The sequence below is a fragment of the Capra hircus genome, chromosome 4 (genome assembly GCF_001704415.2).
Source record: "Capra hircus breed San Clemente chromosome 4, ASM170441v1, whole genome shotgun sequence".
Lineage (NCBI taxonomy): Eukaryota > Metazoa > Chordata > Mammalia > Artiodactyla > Bovidae > Capra > Capra hircus.
Genome location: NC_030811.1, coordinates 69349364 through 69368042, shown reverse-complemented (window position 1 = coordinate 69368042; position 18679 = coordinate 69349364). Strand labels below are relative to the sequence as shown.

At 37.7% G+C, this 18679-nt stretch overlaps 1 protein-coding gene across 1 annotated transcript in view; it reads right to left on the bottom strand.

Annotated features, from left to right (window-relative positions):
- Positions 1-18319, bottom strand: part of CFTR (cystic fibrosis transmembrane conductance regulator) — a 181167-nt gene extending 162848 nt beyond the window's left edge. The window contains exons 1-2 of the mRNA XM_013963305.2: positions 18267-18319; positions 17877-17967 (exon numbers count right to left, since the gene is read on the bottom strand). Coding sequence (XP_013818759.2) covers positions 17877-17967; positions 18267-18319 — 144 coding nt within the window. The remainder of the gene's footprint in view (positions 1-17876; positions 17968-18266) is intronic.

Sequence of the window (18679 nt, the reverse complement as noted above, 5' to 3'; positions counted from 1 at the left end):
GTAGCCTCAGAGTATTGTTTCATGATTTTAGGTTTTTATTCTATCTTGGCATGAAGCCAAAAATAAAAGACCCAGAATTGATTGTAGCTGCAACAACTGGCTAGGAAGATAGGATGATTAACTCTCCTATAAAATTGCGGCATCTCCTATGAGTTCACTTTCAGGAGCCCTTAACTAACCAAGACAGACAAGTGATAACATTGCTCTCTGATTTCTAATTTTTATTTCCATTGGCAAAAAAATATATATTTGAAACCAAGATAATAAGGAAGAAGGGAAATGGACTGGTCTTTGGATTTTACGGTAGAAATGCCACTGGATTACTAGCTGGCATTCGTAAAAATTACAGAGAAACTTGTGCAACTATCAGAACTTCACCAGTATTACTGTTGTTTTAGACAATTCTATGCTAGCAAACAGAGCAGGGAAGCAATTTCAAGCATGCCCCAGTGGTAACTGGGAAAGAAGGAAAATGAGTTCTACATCATTTTCTAAGGTAGGAACAAAATATACTTCACTTCACTACACTTCACATAAAATTCAACATTCAGAAAATGAAGATCATGGCATCTGGTCCCATCACTTCATGGCAAATAGATGGGGAAAATGTGGAAGCAGTGACATATTTTCTTAAGCTACCAAAATCACTGCAGATGGTGACTGCAGACACAAAATTAAAAGATACCTACTCTTGAGAAGAAAAGCTATGACAAATCTAAACAGTATTAAAAAGCAGAGACATCTATTTACTGACAAAGTTCTGTATAGTCAAAGCTATGTTTTCTCCGGTAGTCATGTACAGATGTGAGAGTCAGATCACAAAGAAGGCTGAGTGCTGAAGAATTGATGCTTTCGAATTGTGGTGCTAGAGAAGACTCTTGAGAGTTCCTTGGACAACAAGGAGATCAAACCAGTCAATCCTAAAGGAAATCAATACTGAATTCACTGGAAGGACTGATGCTGAAGCTCCAATACTTGGCCACCTGATGCAAAGAGCCAACTCACTGGAAAAGACCCTGATACTGGGAAAGATTGAGGGCAGAAGAAGGGGGCAGTAGAAGATGAGATGATTGGATGGCATCACCGATTCAATGGACATGAATTTGAGCAAACTCTGGGAAATAGTGAAGGACGGGGAAGCCTGCCATGCTGCAGTCCATGGGGTGGCAAAGAATAGGACATGACTTAGCAACTGATATATTGATATATTGAAGATATATATATACATATCATATACATGATATATTGATTTAACTGGTATTTGCTTTATATTAATAATTATCCCACTTATTTGATATTCCCTCCTTTTTTCTAGAACTCTGAATCCCTTACTGAACTTCTTTGTTTACCTAGTTTGTTCAGATACCATCACTAGGACCCAAAGTAAACACCCTCTAACAGGCTTCTCCATCCTTCAGCGACTAAAAACCTACATCTTTCGGAGGCATGCTTGTCATTCTAGAATTAATTCAACATCTGGAGTCAAGGCAACTTGATACTTCTCCGCTAAAGTCTTTCTCACAGTATGGAAATGACTTTCCTCTCTTGGAGACAGAAATCCTGAGAGGCTCTGGGATGTGGAGTCAGGGATCTGTTTGGTATGAGCCGCTATAGGCAAATCACACGCTAGATTCATGACCTTCTACCTCCAAATTACTTAATGATCCCTTACCATGTGTACAAAAAGAAAAAAATCACTACTTATTAAATCTTCTGTGACATCTGCTTGCCGGTTACTACCTCAAAGCAACCTTTTTCCCCAAACTATTTTAAATGCACTATAATTCCACCCAACATAGTTTGAGGATGTTTACTCCTTTATTTTGCTTGATAGATGGAATGGTGAAATGGAGCTTGGTGGCAACTTCAGAAATGTTTTAAGATGAAGGTGGTTAAGATGTAATCCTCCAAGGGTAATATTCAAACATGATACATTAGGAAGACAAAGCTGATGATTTTTAATTTAATCATGATGAAGCTGGTCTCTCAGGTTCCACTTGGAATTCCCTAGCCAGATAAATGCTTGGTCAAATTCTAGAATTTTTCTCATTTATCTTAACCTTCTCTTCACTCTAATTTGTTTAAACTGTATGCTCTGCTATACTGTTTTCCTCCTGTTACTTTTAGAAGGATTCAAAGAGCCATATGGCATTGTATACAGATGTCCCAGTTGCAGATGATTTCCCATCTTTAAACTACATATGAAATCTGGTCATTGGTGGCATTTTAACCCTTTATTATCTTCCACTGTTATTATTTCACCCTCTAAAAAACTAATCACAAATTACACATTGAAAGATAAATTTAGCATCTTCATTTCTCCCTGCTTTGGTGAGGTGGGGAGTGTTGTAGACACACTATATGACTCAGGATTTAAGTTTCAGATCCTGTTCCTGAGGTTGTGGAGCAATGCTAATGTTATTTTTTATTTGCTTAGAGCCTTGATATTACTTAGAGGAAAGGCGCACTGACAGTAAAATTCCTAAGAGGTGTAAGGAGAGAACAGTTGTGGCTGAACCCTCACTCATCCCAACTGCTAACCTCAGAAAAAAAGAAGCCAGACAAAAGCTGAGAACAGAGACAGCCACTAGTTCTAGGTTTATCATGGAAATAAGACTTTACTGCAAGAGCCTTACCTTAAATCCCCTTCACTTAATCTTTCTATCTTTCTTTCATTTATCTAAGGAAATAAAGGCCCACAAAATATCCTACTACTTTTTCCTCCCAACAGCAAAAAGCAGGATAATGGATCACTGTATCAGTAACTGAACCTAATAAACAATTTAACAGTTCAAAACAGTCACCTTTGCAAACAGGTCCTTAAAAATAGAAGTCATAACACAAATGTTGATAGTTTAGTGAAAATCATTTTATAGGCATTTAAGAATTATTGTGACTTCAAAATGTCATAATCTTTTGCTTGCAGACACATTTTAGGGAAAAGAACTTTAAAATAAACATCAAGTCAAATTCTTTTCTTTTTGAACTCTGCAGGAGCTCCCAGTGGATGAAGCCATTGATAATAAGGTGGCTCTTAATTTTTTAAAGGATTCTCCTATTTCCATAATTTGAAACATTTTTTGTTTTATTCCAACACCAACCAAACAACAGGTGACACTGAAGAAAAATTAACAACTACCTCAAAATAAAACCCGACCTCTATTTCCCAAAAATCTCAAATGTACTGAAATAATTTCATGCGAACTGTGTATAGGAGTGGCTCACATACATAGCTCATTTAATTTTCCTCCCACGTGCTCCATTCACCTCCATACTTCCTCCGCCTGAGCTGTTACTGTCTATTTTCTTGTCTGCCAATCTATCATGTCTTCAAACTCACTAGACTGTAAACTCCCCAAGGGCAAACACCTTAGAGAGATTTTTTTTTTTTTTACTGCTATATACCCTGTACCTACTACAAAGTATGCACATAACTGTCACTCAATTATTTTTTAATTGTTAAATTTATGTTACCACATTAATGTGCATGTCATATATATTTTTATATCTTCATTGTCTTATCCAGTGCCTAAGGCAGTGATTACAAAAGCTGAATGAATTAATGTGTTAACTAATTAATTACTCAAACCTGATACTTATAGCCCATGTTAGGACATTGATATGACTGCAAATTGGTGTTGCCCAGTCATTACTCCTGGTCAAATGTATTAAAAATGAAAAAAAGTGAAAATTTGTTTCAAGTCGATGATAAAAGCAATGCAAACATGAGGTTGTCAATAGTTTTCTACCGGCCATTCTTTTAATAACAGTTATGCCCCCTTTCTGAGTCATTACTTAAAGCCAACAATCTTAAAACTTCCAGCCAAAATTACTGAATTCTGCTCTAAAAATGTTTTCATTTTTAACACTCTTCATTACCAAAACATTCTAATGTCTGGTCTGGCTTTCGTTCTATTTATTCTCAGTGGAGATGTATCAAAACTTCATAAATGGAAAGTCATTCTTCAGTCTACTCAAGAGCAATCAGTCCCTTTTATTCTGACCCTTCTTGACAGTTCTCATATCATATCACTTGACATACTCTGCACTGTTCCTATGTTACTTGTGTTCCACCACAGATGAAAAATTTTATAAATTAATATAACCCTCTACATGTATTACACTTTACACCTTCAGACTGCTTCCATGTCTCTTTCTGTTCCTGAAGACTGTTACTGTTAAGAGTGGAATCCTAACCCCCAGTACTTCATACTATGATCTTTACAGAGGTGAACAAGTTAAAATGAGTTCCTTAGAGTGGGCCCTAACCCTATATGACTGGTGTCCCTGGAAATAAAAAGGAAATGTGAACACAGAGACAGGCACACAGGGAGAACGCCACGTGAAGATGAAGGCAGGGAGCAAAGTGAGGCGCCTACCAGTCAGAGTGCCAGCAAATGACCAGAAGCTGGGGAGAGCATGAAAGAGTCTCTCACAGCCCCAGAGGAAACCACACACGCTGACAATTTGGTATCAGACATCTAGCCTTCACAGCTGTGAGACACTGCATTTCTGTTGTCAAATCCAGTCAGTTTTGGGTACTTTGTTAGAGCAGCCATAGCAAACTAATACACTGGCTTAAAAGAGTATGACGGTAAGACGGTTAAGTCACAGAGCAAGGATTCCAGCAGGTTCTCCTTGATTCCAAAGTACTTCTTTCTTCCCTTATACACTGCTACTAAGAGTTGACAGTGAAAATAGAGACAAAGTAAATGTGAGATCATTTTCTATGAGTATAGGATAGGTGAAAGGACAACCAATATGAGAGGAAAACTGTATCAGTGGTTTTCAAACAATGGACCCTAACACCTAGTGTTTCTCTGTGATACTTCCTGAAGTTCACCAACTTCGGGTTTGAAATGTCAATATTTAAAACTATGTTTTATTATTTTAAAAATAGGAACAGAAAACATTACACATTCCCAAATGTGTTATATGAAAATTTTATCACACTGGATCCATCCAATCATCATCCTGGAGTTCAAGGCTAATTCAATTTTGTCTCCACTATGTAGGAAAGCTTCCCCCGACATCTCTTTGAACCTATTTAAACATATTACAGCTCAACATTCAGAAAACGAAGATCATGGCATCCGGTCCCATCACTTCATGGGAAATAGATGGGGAAACAGTGAAAACAGTGTCAGACTTTATTTTGGGGGGCTCCAAAATCACTGCAGATGGTGACTGCAGCCATGAAATTAAAAGACACTTACTCCTCGGAAGAAAAGTTATGACCAACCTAGATAGCATATTCAAAAGAGAGACATTGCTTTGCCGACTAAGGTCCGTCTAGTCAAGGCTCTGGTTTTTCCTGTGGTCATGTATGATGTGAGAGTTGGACTGTGAAGAAGGCTGAGCGCCGAAGAATTGATGCTTTTGAACTGTGGTGTTGGAGAAGACTCTTGAGAGTCCCTTGGACTGCAAGGAGATCCAACCAGTCCATTCTGAAGGAGATCAACCCTGGGATTTCTTTGGAAGGAATGATGCTAAAGCTGAAACTCCAGTACTTTGGCCACCTCATGCAAAGAGTTGACTCATTGGAAAAGACTCTGATGCTGGGTGGGATTGGGGGCAGGAGGAGAAGGGGATGACAGAGAAGGGGATGGGTGGATGGCATCACTGACTTGATGGACATGAATCTGAGTGAACTCTGGGAGTTGGTGATGGACAGGGAGGCCTGGCGTGCTGCGATTCATGGGGTCGCAAAGAGTCAGACACGACTGAGCGACTGAACTGAACTGAAACATATTACAATCTGTCACTGGGTATATCCACACTGCATCAGTAAGCAGACACGTGAGCCAAGCTCAGTTACAGCCCATCCTATCTCTGGCATACCTGCTCACACGAGGCTTCATCTCAGCATAACAGAGAGTTGTGCAATACCAAGGGAAAGATAACAAAAAGCATTTGATATTATCTTGGTTTTACAATACTTTACCGTGCTTACTCAACAATAAGGTGACATTGATTAATTACAAGACTCATCATCATTGTAGTAATAGCCTTTCAAAAAAAAACTACATTAAATATACACAGTTTAAATTTTTTCAATATTATATACTTCTTCACACTATTACATACCACTTTCTTCTTCAGTATCATAAAGTTTTCTTCTAAGCCTTCTTCACATTCAGATAAAAAATATTCTTTTGAATTACTCTTGACTATTTAAAGTTATAAATAAACTTACAGTGACAATTGCATTCACAACACCTTCACCAGCAGGATGTGTGTGTGTTCGGTCGCTTCAGTCATGTCCAACTCTTTGCGACCTTATGGACTGGGGCCCACCAGGCTCCTCTGCCCATGGAATTCTCCAGGCAGGAACACTGGAGGGGGTTGCCATGCCCTCCTCAAGGGGACTTTCCTGACCCGGGGACTGAACTCGCATCTGTCTGCATCTCCTGCACTGCAGGCAGATTCTTTAACCACTGAGCTATCTGGAAAGCCCATAGGCAGTATAATCTCGAAGTATAGTGATGTGCTCAGCTTGGGCAACTTCTGCTTTAATTACTATCCTTGGTATGCCAGACAAACTGTTCTTTTAAAATAAGATCACAGGGAGAGGGAGAGGGTAGGATGATTTGGGAGAATGGCACTGAAACATGTATACTATCATGTAAAAATCGAATCGCCAGTCTATGTCCGATGCAGGATACAGCATGCTTGGGGCTGGTGCACGGGGATGACCCAGAGAGATGTTACGGGGAGGGAGGTGGGAGAGGAGTTCATGTTTGGGAATGCATGTACACCCGTGGTGGATTCATGTCAATGTATGGCAAAACCAATACAGTATTGTAAAGTAAAGTAAAGTAAAAATAAAAATTTTTTAAAATAATAAATTAAAAAAAAATCCGATCACAGAGTAATCTTTCTCAAGAAATTTCAAGCAAGAAACTAAATTTAAGTTCAAAGTCAACCTTGTGGGGTACAAGCAATGCAAATCATCAGCTGAGGTTACAGATATTGTTGTTCAGTCATTAAGTCGTGTCTGACTCTTTGCAACCCCATGGACTACAGCACACCAGGCTCCACTGTCCTTCACCATCTCTCGGAGTTTGCTCAAATTCATGTCCACTGAAGTCAGTGATACTATCTAATCATCTCATCCTCTGCTGCCCCTTCTCCTTTTGCCTTCATTCTTTCCCAGCATCAGAGTCTTTTCCAATGAGCCAGCCCTATCCTCCATGAATTGCTAAGTTAATAACTACAAGTTATTTCTAGGCCTGATGGCTGACAGGTTTCTTTTGACAGCAGTTACAAGAGGCATCTCGGTTTCAGAAGTATAATGTGAAAAGCAGTAAGGGTACATGACTAAGAAAAGAGCACACAAATGTTACATAATCACTTCAGCCCTCATTTGGGCGCAGGAGGTTAACTATATCTTTGTATTTATAGAGGGTTTACTGTCTTTTATTGTCATTTTTATTTGCATACATTGCAGCTCCATGGAAGAGTTCATCTGAAGTGTGGATTCACTGATTAAATGTATTTAGATAAAAAAACTAAAAAAGAAGTTTCCCACTGCACTAGAAAACTCCAAGGTTTATATATACAAAGCGTCAAATATCAAGTTGAAGAACCATCTGACAGGTGCCTCTGCCTTTCCCTTCAGCCCCAGGAAATAGAGCAAGAGAAAACATCAAGAAACAGATGACAGGAATGATGGACAACCAGGGACTGGTGATGAGACCAAAGAGAGCGGGTGGTGGTGAGAGGAACACTGAAGTAACTGAACCTGGAACTCAGCTGAGGGGGCTAAGTTGGTAAGGCAAGAAGAGTAGATACAAAGACTCGGCAGAAAGCCTGGGTTTGACACAGTGGAAGAAGACAAGAAGCTAGATTTGGAACATGAAAAAGATGAAGTGAGATGATTAGTACTTGCATGGAACAAATCAAGATAAAAAGTACAGTCTGGGTCAGTTCTATAAAACTGAGCTGTTTCCGTGGAACAATGGTTGGCTGCTGCATGCTTTTGGCTGACCACATCTTTCACTCTTCAACTGGATATTTAGAATTTTAAAAACCTCATTAACCTGCAACAATACCCTTCCCTCCTCTCTTCATCGTTATCCTCCTCAAGTAGTTTGTCACACAGACCCCTGCAAAACACAATGAGGGCATGCTTCCAAGAACTGAGTCTAATGCCTTATTTAAATAATATTATTTATAATGTATGTATAAAAAATAAATTTCAGATAAAAGAAAATTAAGAAAAAAAACTAAGTGAATGATACAATTTAACAATTTCATTCGAGATTTTTGGATAGTATAAAATACTGGTCACGAAAGAGTCAGACATGACTTAGTGACTAAACAACAATAACAACAAATATACTAGTTAAAAGCATAGTTCTAGAGATCTAAGCTCATGGCTTGACTTCGCAGTAACTAGCTAGGTTACCTTTTATAAAACACTCATCTTTGTAAACTACATATTTTTAACACTGTTTGAAGATTTCATTGAGATAATACATATAATCTCTGGCATAAAGAAAGTACTAAGCCAGTGGCAAAATTCAAAGATTTTAAGAACTATTTAAGAGAAGACTTTGAATTCTGCGCCAAGTTGAATAATATCTCTTGTTAACTTCCAAAAAACTGTGAACTTTCAAAATTCTCCTCCTTGGACCCTACGGTTACAAAAGAAGAATGTTAGGATGCAACTAAAGATTATCAGTATGATAAGTAAGTCAGAAAGTAAGGTAAGTCAGAAAGAAAAAGACAAATACCATATCACTTATATGTGGAATCTAAACTATGACACAAATGAAGCTATCTACAATACAGAAACAGACTCACAGACACAGAGAGCAGACTTGTGGTTGCCAAGACGGAGAAGGGAAGGAGAGGGACCCACTGGGAGTTTGGAGTTGGGAGATGCAAACTACGACATTTAGAATGGATAAACAGCAAGGTCCTAATGTGCGGCACAGGGAACTACACTCAAACCCTGTGATAAACAGTAATGGAAAATAATACAAAAATAAAGCATGTATATATGTATATACCCGAGTCACTTTGCTATATAGCAAAGATTGGTACAACACTGTTTTTAGTACACAAACAATCACCTGAAATGGGGGCAGGGAGAAACTATAGTTGAGGAACTATAGTTCCTCTCCTGAAGATTCTGGATTTAGTTGGTATGGAGTGGTACCTAGGAATCTGCATATTTAATGTAAAATGTATTATTTATAGGTAGATCTTAATATATTTTTGAACAGGTGACTGGCAATTTGAGACACACTTATCTAAAGCTATGGAAAGTACTGATATTTATGAAAGGGGTTCTAATTTTAAGAGCATAAGTATTTACCTAAAGAATTTCTTTTTTTTTTTTTTTTTTTTTTTAAGAATTTCTTAATCCTGTTTCTAGTTAGACTGCTTTCTCAACTGAATAACTAAACTTTGACCAAAGTTTCATTAATAGCAGATTTGGTGGCTCCTTGCTTTTTTAACAATAACATACATGTCTACTAATCCCAGAATCTGAATCAGACTGTACTCAGCATTAAGGGTGGCTGGAGTGACAGACTGTGACTCAGGAAAGACAAGAGATATGTTGTTGCCCTTGGCAGCAACAGAAACTACTGAATCAGCAAAATCTCGTATGAGAGCTCAAAAAGGCTGTCAAGTTACAAGTTAACACCTCAATGGATCCAAAGACTGTGTTCAAAGACTAAATTCAACACACATTTCTAAATGTAATGATCTTATATTTACATTTCATAGGAAGTATTTTTTAAATACATCAAACAAGTTTTGCTGTCAAGGAATTATGTTGTTGACTTTAGAAAAGTTTATGGGAGATGATCCTTATTTAGTAATTTTCTAAATCAATAAAAAATTTAGACATTTTATCTTCAGAAAACCCAAATGGGAAGTTTTAAAAAATTTCATATATATAAGTCAATTTCTACATTTCCATCAAAAATTAAATTTTGGAAGCACAATAAACTGAATTAGTCAAGTTTTACCCATTCAACAAGTATATTTTAAAGAACCTACTATTCAACAGGGAGTCAGATAGGTGCTGGGTACCAAAAGATGGATAAGGTAGAGCCTATACATTAAAGGATACATCATAAAAAGCATAAGCAAAAGAGAGGTAAATAAGAAATGGTCACTAGGTTCCTACATGACCAAACTATTCCGAGAAATTATCTAATAATATCTAATGTTAAACTATTATTTCTCTCTTCTGAGAAGTCCATTTTGCATGCCTAAAGTTTTCACTTTTTAAATTACTCAGTTATTGAATACACTAATGTTAATTACAAATGAGCCTTGAAATTTTTTCTAGATCTTTATTTTAAACTAAGTAATTTTAAAGCTACAAAATTTGAAGCTTATTGCAAAAGAATTTTTTAAAGAAAAATATCTTATGTGTGAAAATTATATGAAGCTCAAATTTCAGGGTCCATAAAGTTCTATTGGAACAAACACAGCCATGACCATTTGTTTGTGTCCTGTCTATGGCTGCTTTCCCACAACGGCAGGGACCATGGAGACCATGGTCAATGTTGAAAATATTTATACGCTATCTGGCCCTTTACAAAAAAAGTTTGCCAATCCCTGATTGAAAGTATAACAATAGATTTTGGCTGGAAAAAAGTACAGCTTTGTTGTTGTTGCTCTATTTTCCAGAATTCATAGAGATGCTTAAAATAAATAAAATACACAAAGAACACTTAATATGAAGTTTCTCCAGTATGCTGCCTCTAAAACAAGGATTGCTAATTCCGGTCAGCAGAGGCTTCATTTTCTTGTTTCTCCCATAACCAATACTGGGCTTCAATGTCTAGCCTTGAATCTTCTGGAAACCCAGCTGTCAGCACCTAAAGGACTTTGCTTGCTGTTGCTGCTGCTACTGCTAAGTCGCTTCAGTCATGTCCAACTCTGTGTGACCCCGTAGACGGCAGCCCACCAGGCTCCGCCATCCCTGGGATTCTCCAGGCAAGAACACTGGAGTAGGTTGCCATTTCCTTCTCCAAGGATTTTGCTTATTAAGCCTAATTTTCACAGAATGGTCTGACTGGTAATAGATGAAAAACTCTTAGATCCCTTTTGAAGTTATGAACTTCAGTTAAAAATTTCACTAGGTGTTGGGGCTGGGTGTGAAGTTAGGTAGAAGGCAGCTGTACCTCTGTAGACAACACTAAGAAAGAAAGCTACGTGCTTTAACAGCTCAAAGTTTTAACATAAAACAATGGTACATTATTGTATGAGAATCTTTTTTTTCAGGTTAATAAAATTCAATAATGTTATTATGCCTCAAACTAGACTTTAAAATATATATTGGAGCCACAGGGTTACCCATGGGCTTTCACATCCTACATTATATATTTCTGTAATTTTGAAATACATTTTTGGGGTGATGATCAGTGTATTACCTTTTTCAGTTATTTTTTTTTCAGATTATATTCCAGAAAACTGTTTTTCTTTAACACACCAAAAAAACGAGTTCATGATAGTAGATGTGCTCTTATTTACTCAATCACCGCAGACAATACCTGAAGTCCCAGATTTTTATACCTTCTTAAATGTCTATGATCACAGAAATCAGCTGTGTAAAAACCACTATTTAAAGGTGTACAGTTAGGGTGAGGTGAGGGCACTTCATACATGAGTGGGTGGGTTTATAAGGTAAGGTAGTGGGAGAACTCTAGGTAGAATTTAACCGGTGTTGTCCCTAGCATACAGCTGCTTGTTTCTGACACACTTTCAGGTGACTCCATATCACAATGAAGCCAAAAAAGTGGGCACTTTAACTTCTTCCCTAGGTACCACCCTGGACTTCACCAAACAATGTAAAGGAAGTATTTACAACGCTTACTATCACCTCAGATATCCAAATATCTCTTACCTAAAGCTCTAGATCACTTCAGTGTTTTCACAGAATCACATTACCTGGCCTTGAGCCAAATGCATCATTTCCTTTTTTATCTTCAAGAGAAAGCTGAGAGTCTGCATAGACCTTCACCTCCACTCTCAGTCACCTCCTCCAACTGTATCTCCTCACTCAGCAAGCAGCACCATCACCCACTGCTACCAAGTCAGCAAATCTAGGCAGTATCCTTGATTCTTCTCTTTCACTTTCCACATCTAACCAATTGCCAAACCTGTTGATTTTACTTCCTAATGTCATTCAAATCCATCTCTTTTTCTCTATCCCAATTGATTTCTTTTGCAAACTTACAACAGCTTTGAACTGGACATGTCACTTCCCTGCTTGAAATCCGCAGCTTTTCACTTCCAATATGATCAAGCCCAGACAAAGCTCACCAAGCCCCTTGGATCTGGCCCTTGCCACAGTTTCAGACCCAATCCCCACAAACCTCTATCACACATCTTAGACTCCTGTTACAGGGAACTTCTCTGACTCCTCTGAAGGTGCATGCTCAGTCTTGCTGTCAGTCTTACACAGTCTGCTGCTCCAGTTTCCACATCTTTCCTGACTCATCCGAACCCTTTTTATCTGGATGATCTCCTTTAGGTGTCAACTTAGTCACTCCTGCAGCAAGGCTTCCTTAACCAGTCTAAGACTGGACTGAACGTCCAGGGGACAGCTGCTATAAGCCATTGAAAATCTGGCTTTGAGAGAACTCATTCCATGAAGACAGCACCAATTTCTTCCTTGTCCACCTCAACATTCATACTTCCTCGCAGAGAATACAAAAGGTGGTGAATTCATGAAATAAGGCATCCTCCAAGCTGACCTGAATCATAACCTACAGAGAAAGTATTGCTCTGACTAAGTCCTCTGAAGCAACATAAGGGAGAATTCTCTAATTATAACGGAGCTCAGTTGTCCACTTTGAGAGCTAAGAATCCTAACCACAAGGACTTAGCAAAAATGTTCAAATCTATGTCTTGATCCCATTAGCAAGGTATTAGCAAGCAGGTCTTCACACAAGGCAAAGGCTTGATTACAAAGGGAGGTAAGAAATATTTCATAGATTAGTCTAAGTATTTTTAAAAATCTGTCCAGGGTTCTGCTGGCTTTGCTTTGACATCTTTTTCAGAATAATGTTCCATTACAGGACTGTTGAATGTCAGCAATCTAGAATATCTGTAAGTCTCCACAGATCACCATGGAATTATCATCATCACAAATTTTTACTGAACCACTACATGCAGGAGTCTTGAAATGTTCTGAATACTCTACTAAACAAGTCATAGAAGGCCCTGACATCCAGGACTTTACAATATGAAACACTCATTGATGTTAAAAGATAGTAATAGGCTAACAGAGTTGCACAAAGAATAGCAACTAGACAAGTCTTGTAACTTGGATACAGCAGTGAAAACAGATAGTTTAGGACCCTATAAGAATATATTCACTATTTACATCAAACAAGTTAATTGAATTTCTACAGTTTTCTTGCTACAAGAAGCCTAAACTCTCAGGCTCAATAGCAAAGCCGCTTTGCAAGGCTATTTTTACTTTCAAACAGCCCCAAGGTAAAATCTTAGGAGCTGATGAGAATCACCTGAAATAGTAATGTTTTGCTTCGTGATAACCCACTTAACATATTTATAAAGTAAGCCTTCAGTCTGGGTCCCCAAACAACCAGACATCTCTCATAATCTGTTTTCCCTTCTTGATCTCATTGCATCGCAGGGATTTTGCTCCAGGGAAGAGCCCTACAAAGATGCGTCTGGAATCAGTGGAATCAAAATTGCCAAAATTGCTACTGAGTCAGAGGTGTTTTCAAAGTTTTGCCGAACAACACACAGCGGCATGCTAAATGGTTAACACCCTTCCCTGATGGTTTTGCAATCCTATATTTATATTGTAGCTCTATCACTGAAATTACAGGTTCCTGTGAAGCGACACTGACAATAACAACACATTTTATAGTCAGGATCATTTAAGGGCCTTTTAAACAAGTTTTAACATTTATGCATTGAATATTATCACACTAAGTTCTACTTCTTCCTATGAAACAAAAGAGAAAAACCATGATTTCCCCAGTGTATCAGTTGTCTCTAGAGGATATTTTGACCGTCACATCAAACATAAAATATTGATGAAACAGTTAAGAAAACTGATTCCACTTCTCACTTTAACAAGGAATAGAAAATTAGTTACACTGTATGTTATGTGTTATGAGTTTTCCAGAGAGTTAATTAAGTAATAATTTGAACTAACATATAAAAACTATTGGAATACACTTCATAACCAAGGATGAATTTTTTAAACTTGCAAAATGAACTAAAAGAAAATTATATATATATACACATATATACACATACATTTTATATAATAAAACATATAATTTTAGAATGTCATGCAAAAGAGGTACTTTAAGAACTCTTGAGAGTTGAATCAATCAAAATTGACACATATTCCAAGTTAAAAATCTGTATCATAAGAACATGATTAGCAAAACACAGATGGATAGAAAGGAATTTTAAAGGACTGGTGTAAGGAGTCAACATTTGTCAGTGTTCAGGCAACACAGTTCAAGAGGGAGGGGCCCCTGTCCCCAGAGTGGTATTCCTACAAGAGATAAAGTCAAGAGAATGTATAGGAACCCTGGGCTGTCTTCACTGGATGGTGTTTGCCCACTGAATAACTAAATGAACTTGTGGTATTAAGTGTCCCTTAGCAGCTGTCCATCTCAATATGAATTGCGCATCTCATACTGGCCTTCTGTTTCATGCAGCTGTTTATTTACATTTGGATAGTCTAAGCCTTGTCTGAGAGGCAAACCTGAGATATTATATGTGTATTGAACAAGACAGGAACAGGCCCTTGTTTGAGTGGACAACTAGTCTCCTTTGGCAAAATTTCTATAAATTCCCCTGACGAACTGCAAAAATACTGATGATTCTGCTATAATTTCAGATTTCCTCTTGCCTTGCAGAAAGTAACTATAAGGTGATTGTGATGGATTTTTTTCAACATATACTGTAACTCATATAAGCAAATAGGTGTGGTCCTCTTCAAAACTTATCTTTATGGGTCTGAGATTAAATATTTATTATAATCATCTTCTGTTGCTCAAAGCACTTATGTTTCTCTTCATTAAGAAATGTCTTTAAAGTCTGCCATACATTTTTTAAATAATACCTAAACTTAAGTAGCCCTTGACTGTTAACAAATTATGATTAAACATCTTTATACTTTTTTGAGTCTAACATTGTTTACTTTTTGGTCTTATTTGAGATTCATCTGTGGAATTTATTGGGGTCCCTAAATCCAGTCTTGTAAGTAATTTGTGGCATTGTATACATGGATTCTGCAGGTATATTCCTCAAGTATAGATCTAGACTTCTGGTATAAAAACCACGATCAAAATTCAAGCTGTGTCATCTGACACATGGCTTGATACACAATAACATCTAAAAAGAATATGGGAAAATCAGGGCACAGGAGAAGGGACAGAATAACATAGTGCTAGAAAGTGTAAACAACAAATTGCTCAAAAATGAAAAACATAATCTCTCTTGGAAAACATCTGTAAATCAATTGCACTGGTATATAAATTATAAATTCTATGCAAATATTATCACCTCTAGTTTAAAAACCCTTTGTATTTCATAAAAGCTTTCGTTAATGTAACTTGGTCTCTGAGATACAAATAATTTGAATTTTTTGCGGTGAAATTATCTTTTGGATTATGTTTATAATACTGACATTATAACATTATTATTATTTTATGCATTATGACACTTCAGGTGTCTTTCAAATGTCATACTTGATGTAAAACTCAAGCAAAATTAAGAAAAGTATTTTAAATTTTTCCTAAACTTTATTAGTCTTTCCAATAACAAAATCCAGACAATAAAAGAGATACTTAATATAATCTATAACACAGCCCATAACAGCTGTACTCTTTTATGACTCTGAAACTGACTGGATCATACTCAAAAAGTTAAATTCCAAGACATTTAACAACATATTACACAAGCATATGACTTTTTTCTTGTGTATCTGATAAGGCCATGTTAGATGAGATTTTACCTAAATTCTCATCTAGGCCATTCATTGCATATGCAGGTGGATTGTCATAAACTTATTTCAAGAAAGATTAATTGAATATTTATATAAACAAGGTACACAGTAAAGAATGTAAAAAATATGGTAGTTAATAAGAGTAATAACAGCAGTAAACATTTACTAGGCTAACTACTTTGCATGCATTTTCTCAATAAATTAAGCTTCCCTGGTGACTCAGATTGTTAAGAATCCACCTGCAATGCAGGAGACCTGGGTTCAGTCCCTGGGTTGGGAAGATCCCCTGGAGAAGGGAACAGCTACCCACTCCAGCATTCTTTTCGAGAGAATTCTATGGACAGAGGAGCCTGGCAGGCTACAGTTCATTGGGTCGCAAAGAGTCAGACACGACTAAGGGACTTTCACACACTTAAGACATCAGTCCTATTAGTCTCCAAGTTTTCAAGGTCAAGTAACACAAAACAGAGATGTTAAGGGACTTGGCCTCCGGTCACAGAGCTACTAAGTAGCAGGTTGGGGATCTGAATGAAAAAAAAATTGAATCCAAAGCCTTCCAGTATTGTATAATCCAACACAGAAAACAAGTTTCTTACCCTTCCAGAATAACCACCCAGAAGGAAGTTTATAATCACTGGTGCTTTAGGTGATTGTCAGTTCCTATAAATAGTAGGACCTAAACTTTTTCAAATATACCTATTCTTAGAGCAACTTATTATAAAGTAGTTTGAAGAACAGGACTGAGTATTCTCTTAACAAATTTAGTAGCCTTTATAATATTCACCTTTTAACAAATTCACCTGAAAGCATTTTTAAAACTAAACTGTATAGGGTGATCTGTTTTAAAAACAGAAAATACTTTGATAGACCAACAATGATCTAACTTAAATCAACAATGAGCTAAAAGTTCCTTAGAACTTAGACATAGCCATGAGGTATGCACTCTTCTGAAAACTGATTTTTTTCAAACTGCATTTTTTAGACAGAATGGCTTTTAGATTCTTCCAAGTGCTCTACTAAAATAGCTACAATTTATGCCAATTAACATTCTGATTTCATAAATTACAGGAAAACAGAACAGATAATCCCACTTGTATAGATGGAGTAACATTAACAAAAGGCGCTGAAAACACCAACCCCAAAGGCATTTCCAAAGAGTAAAGTCCTTCTCTCCCATCCACAGGGAGGAGCTCTCCTTCAATGGCCTAGGCCCTCTCCTTAGCACCTGAGTTCAGCACTTGTTGCCCATTCAGAGAATATTAGAAAGATGTGAAAGCCAAGTTCCTTCCCCACATACACATATGGGCATATTTATTACGTATTTGGCTTTTCTGATACCTAAGTATGCTGATTCATTGGCTACTTATGAATTAAGTAATAGCCCATGAGATATGAATATACCTATTCATTCATTCATACAAGTATAACAGGAATAAAGTAGATACAGTATCCAAAGAACACTTCAAATATGAAATGCTACATCTAATTACACTTTACCTAAGACTCTGAACTTTTAAATTCTCATTAAATGCAGTTCGCAAGATGAACTTGTGTTTTATGGCTCATCACAGGCAAAGTAAGCTAAAAGGACAATTGATTAAATGTCAGTGGGTTTAACTTCAGTATCTATTCCCAAGGTTTCATATTTCCATGGTAATTCTGACCCCTCTTTTAAAATGTGTAGCTTGTAGAATTGGCACTTTTTTTTTAAGGTATTTCAAAGGATTTGCTCTCATTCTTAAAGAATAATGGAATTGTGGCAAATACTTGTTAGATATATTCAGTATCAGAACAATAAAAACTTTAAGTACATACTACCCACTTTATACTTCTCCCATAAAAACGTTCAAAATTCAGTCAACTGAGCACCTATCTCATGCAAGCATGGCATCTGTAGGTGAACCAAGATTTCTAAGTTTCCAAGCATGAAGAGGGGGAAAATAAGGGCCAAACTTAAGTATTTGTTACTAACAAGTTTATAATTCACAAATTTCCTAGAAAAATCCAGGAAAACAAGTGCACAGTAGCACATTTGGGTCTTGAGAGGATGATTTTCAGTTGCCAGTAGTTAAAACTTCAGAGTTAAGCTAAGACTCTATAAAACAATGAGCTTCAGTTTATTATCTCTTCCTAATGTTTCTATCTTACTCCCCAAAATCCTCCTTCTCCTCCATAACAATGAATGATACGGCACCTTTTAAAAAAAAAAAAAAATCCTCTTTCCCCAAAACCCAACCCATACACGCGTCCTCCTCTTTCCTGGGCACGTGTGCTTTCCTGGACACCCTCTCACCTGAAAAAAAGTTTGGAGACGACGCTGGCCTTTTCCAGAGGCGACCTCTGCATGGTCTCTGGGGGCACCGAGATCCCTGCCGGGGCAGGCCGGACAAGAGCTCCTAGTGCCAAAAGCCCTACTCTTCTCTGCCTGCCGCTCGCCCCTTTTTCTCTGACCTGCTGTGATGTCACTTGCTTCCAACTCCCCCCACCCACCCCTACCGCACACACCTCCCCTTTTTTTTCGCTCCTTTCCCCCGCCTCCACTGCCCAGGTTAAAAGCTGGGCGCTGCCCGGCCGGGCCTCAAATCCGCTCTAGCGGCTTTCTCCACCCCGACCGCTCCTTGCTTCTTGCCTCCCTTCCTTCGCTCGCTTTCCCCGCGCCTCCCTCCCTCGCGCGCGCGCTCCTTCCAGGTCGGCGTCCCTACCATC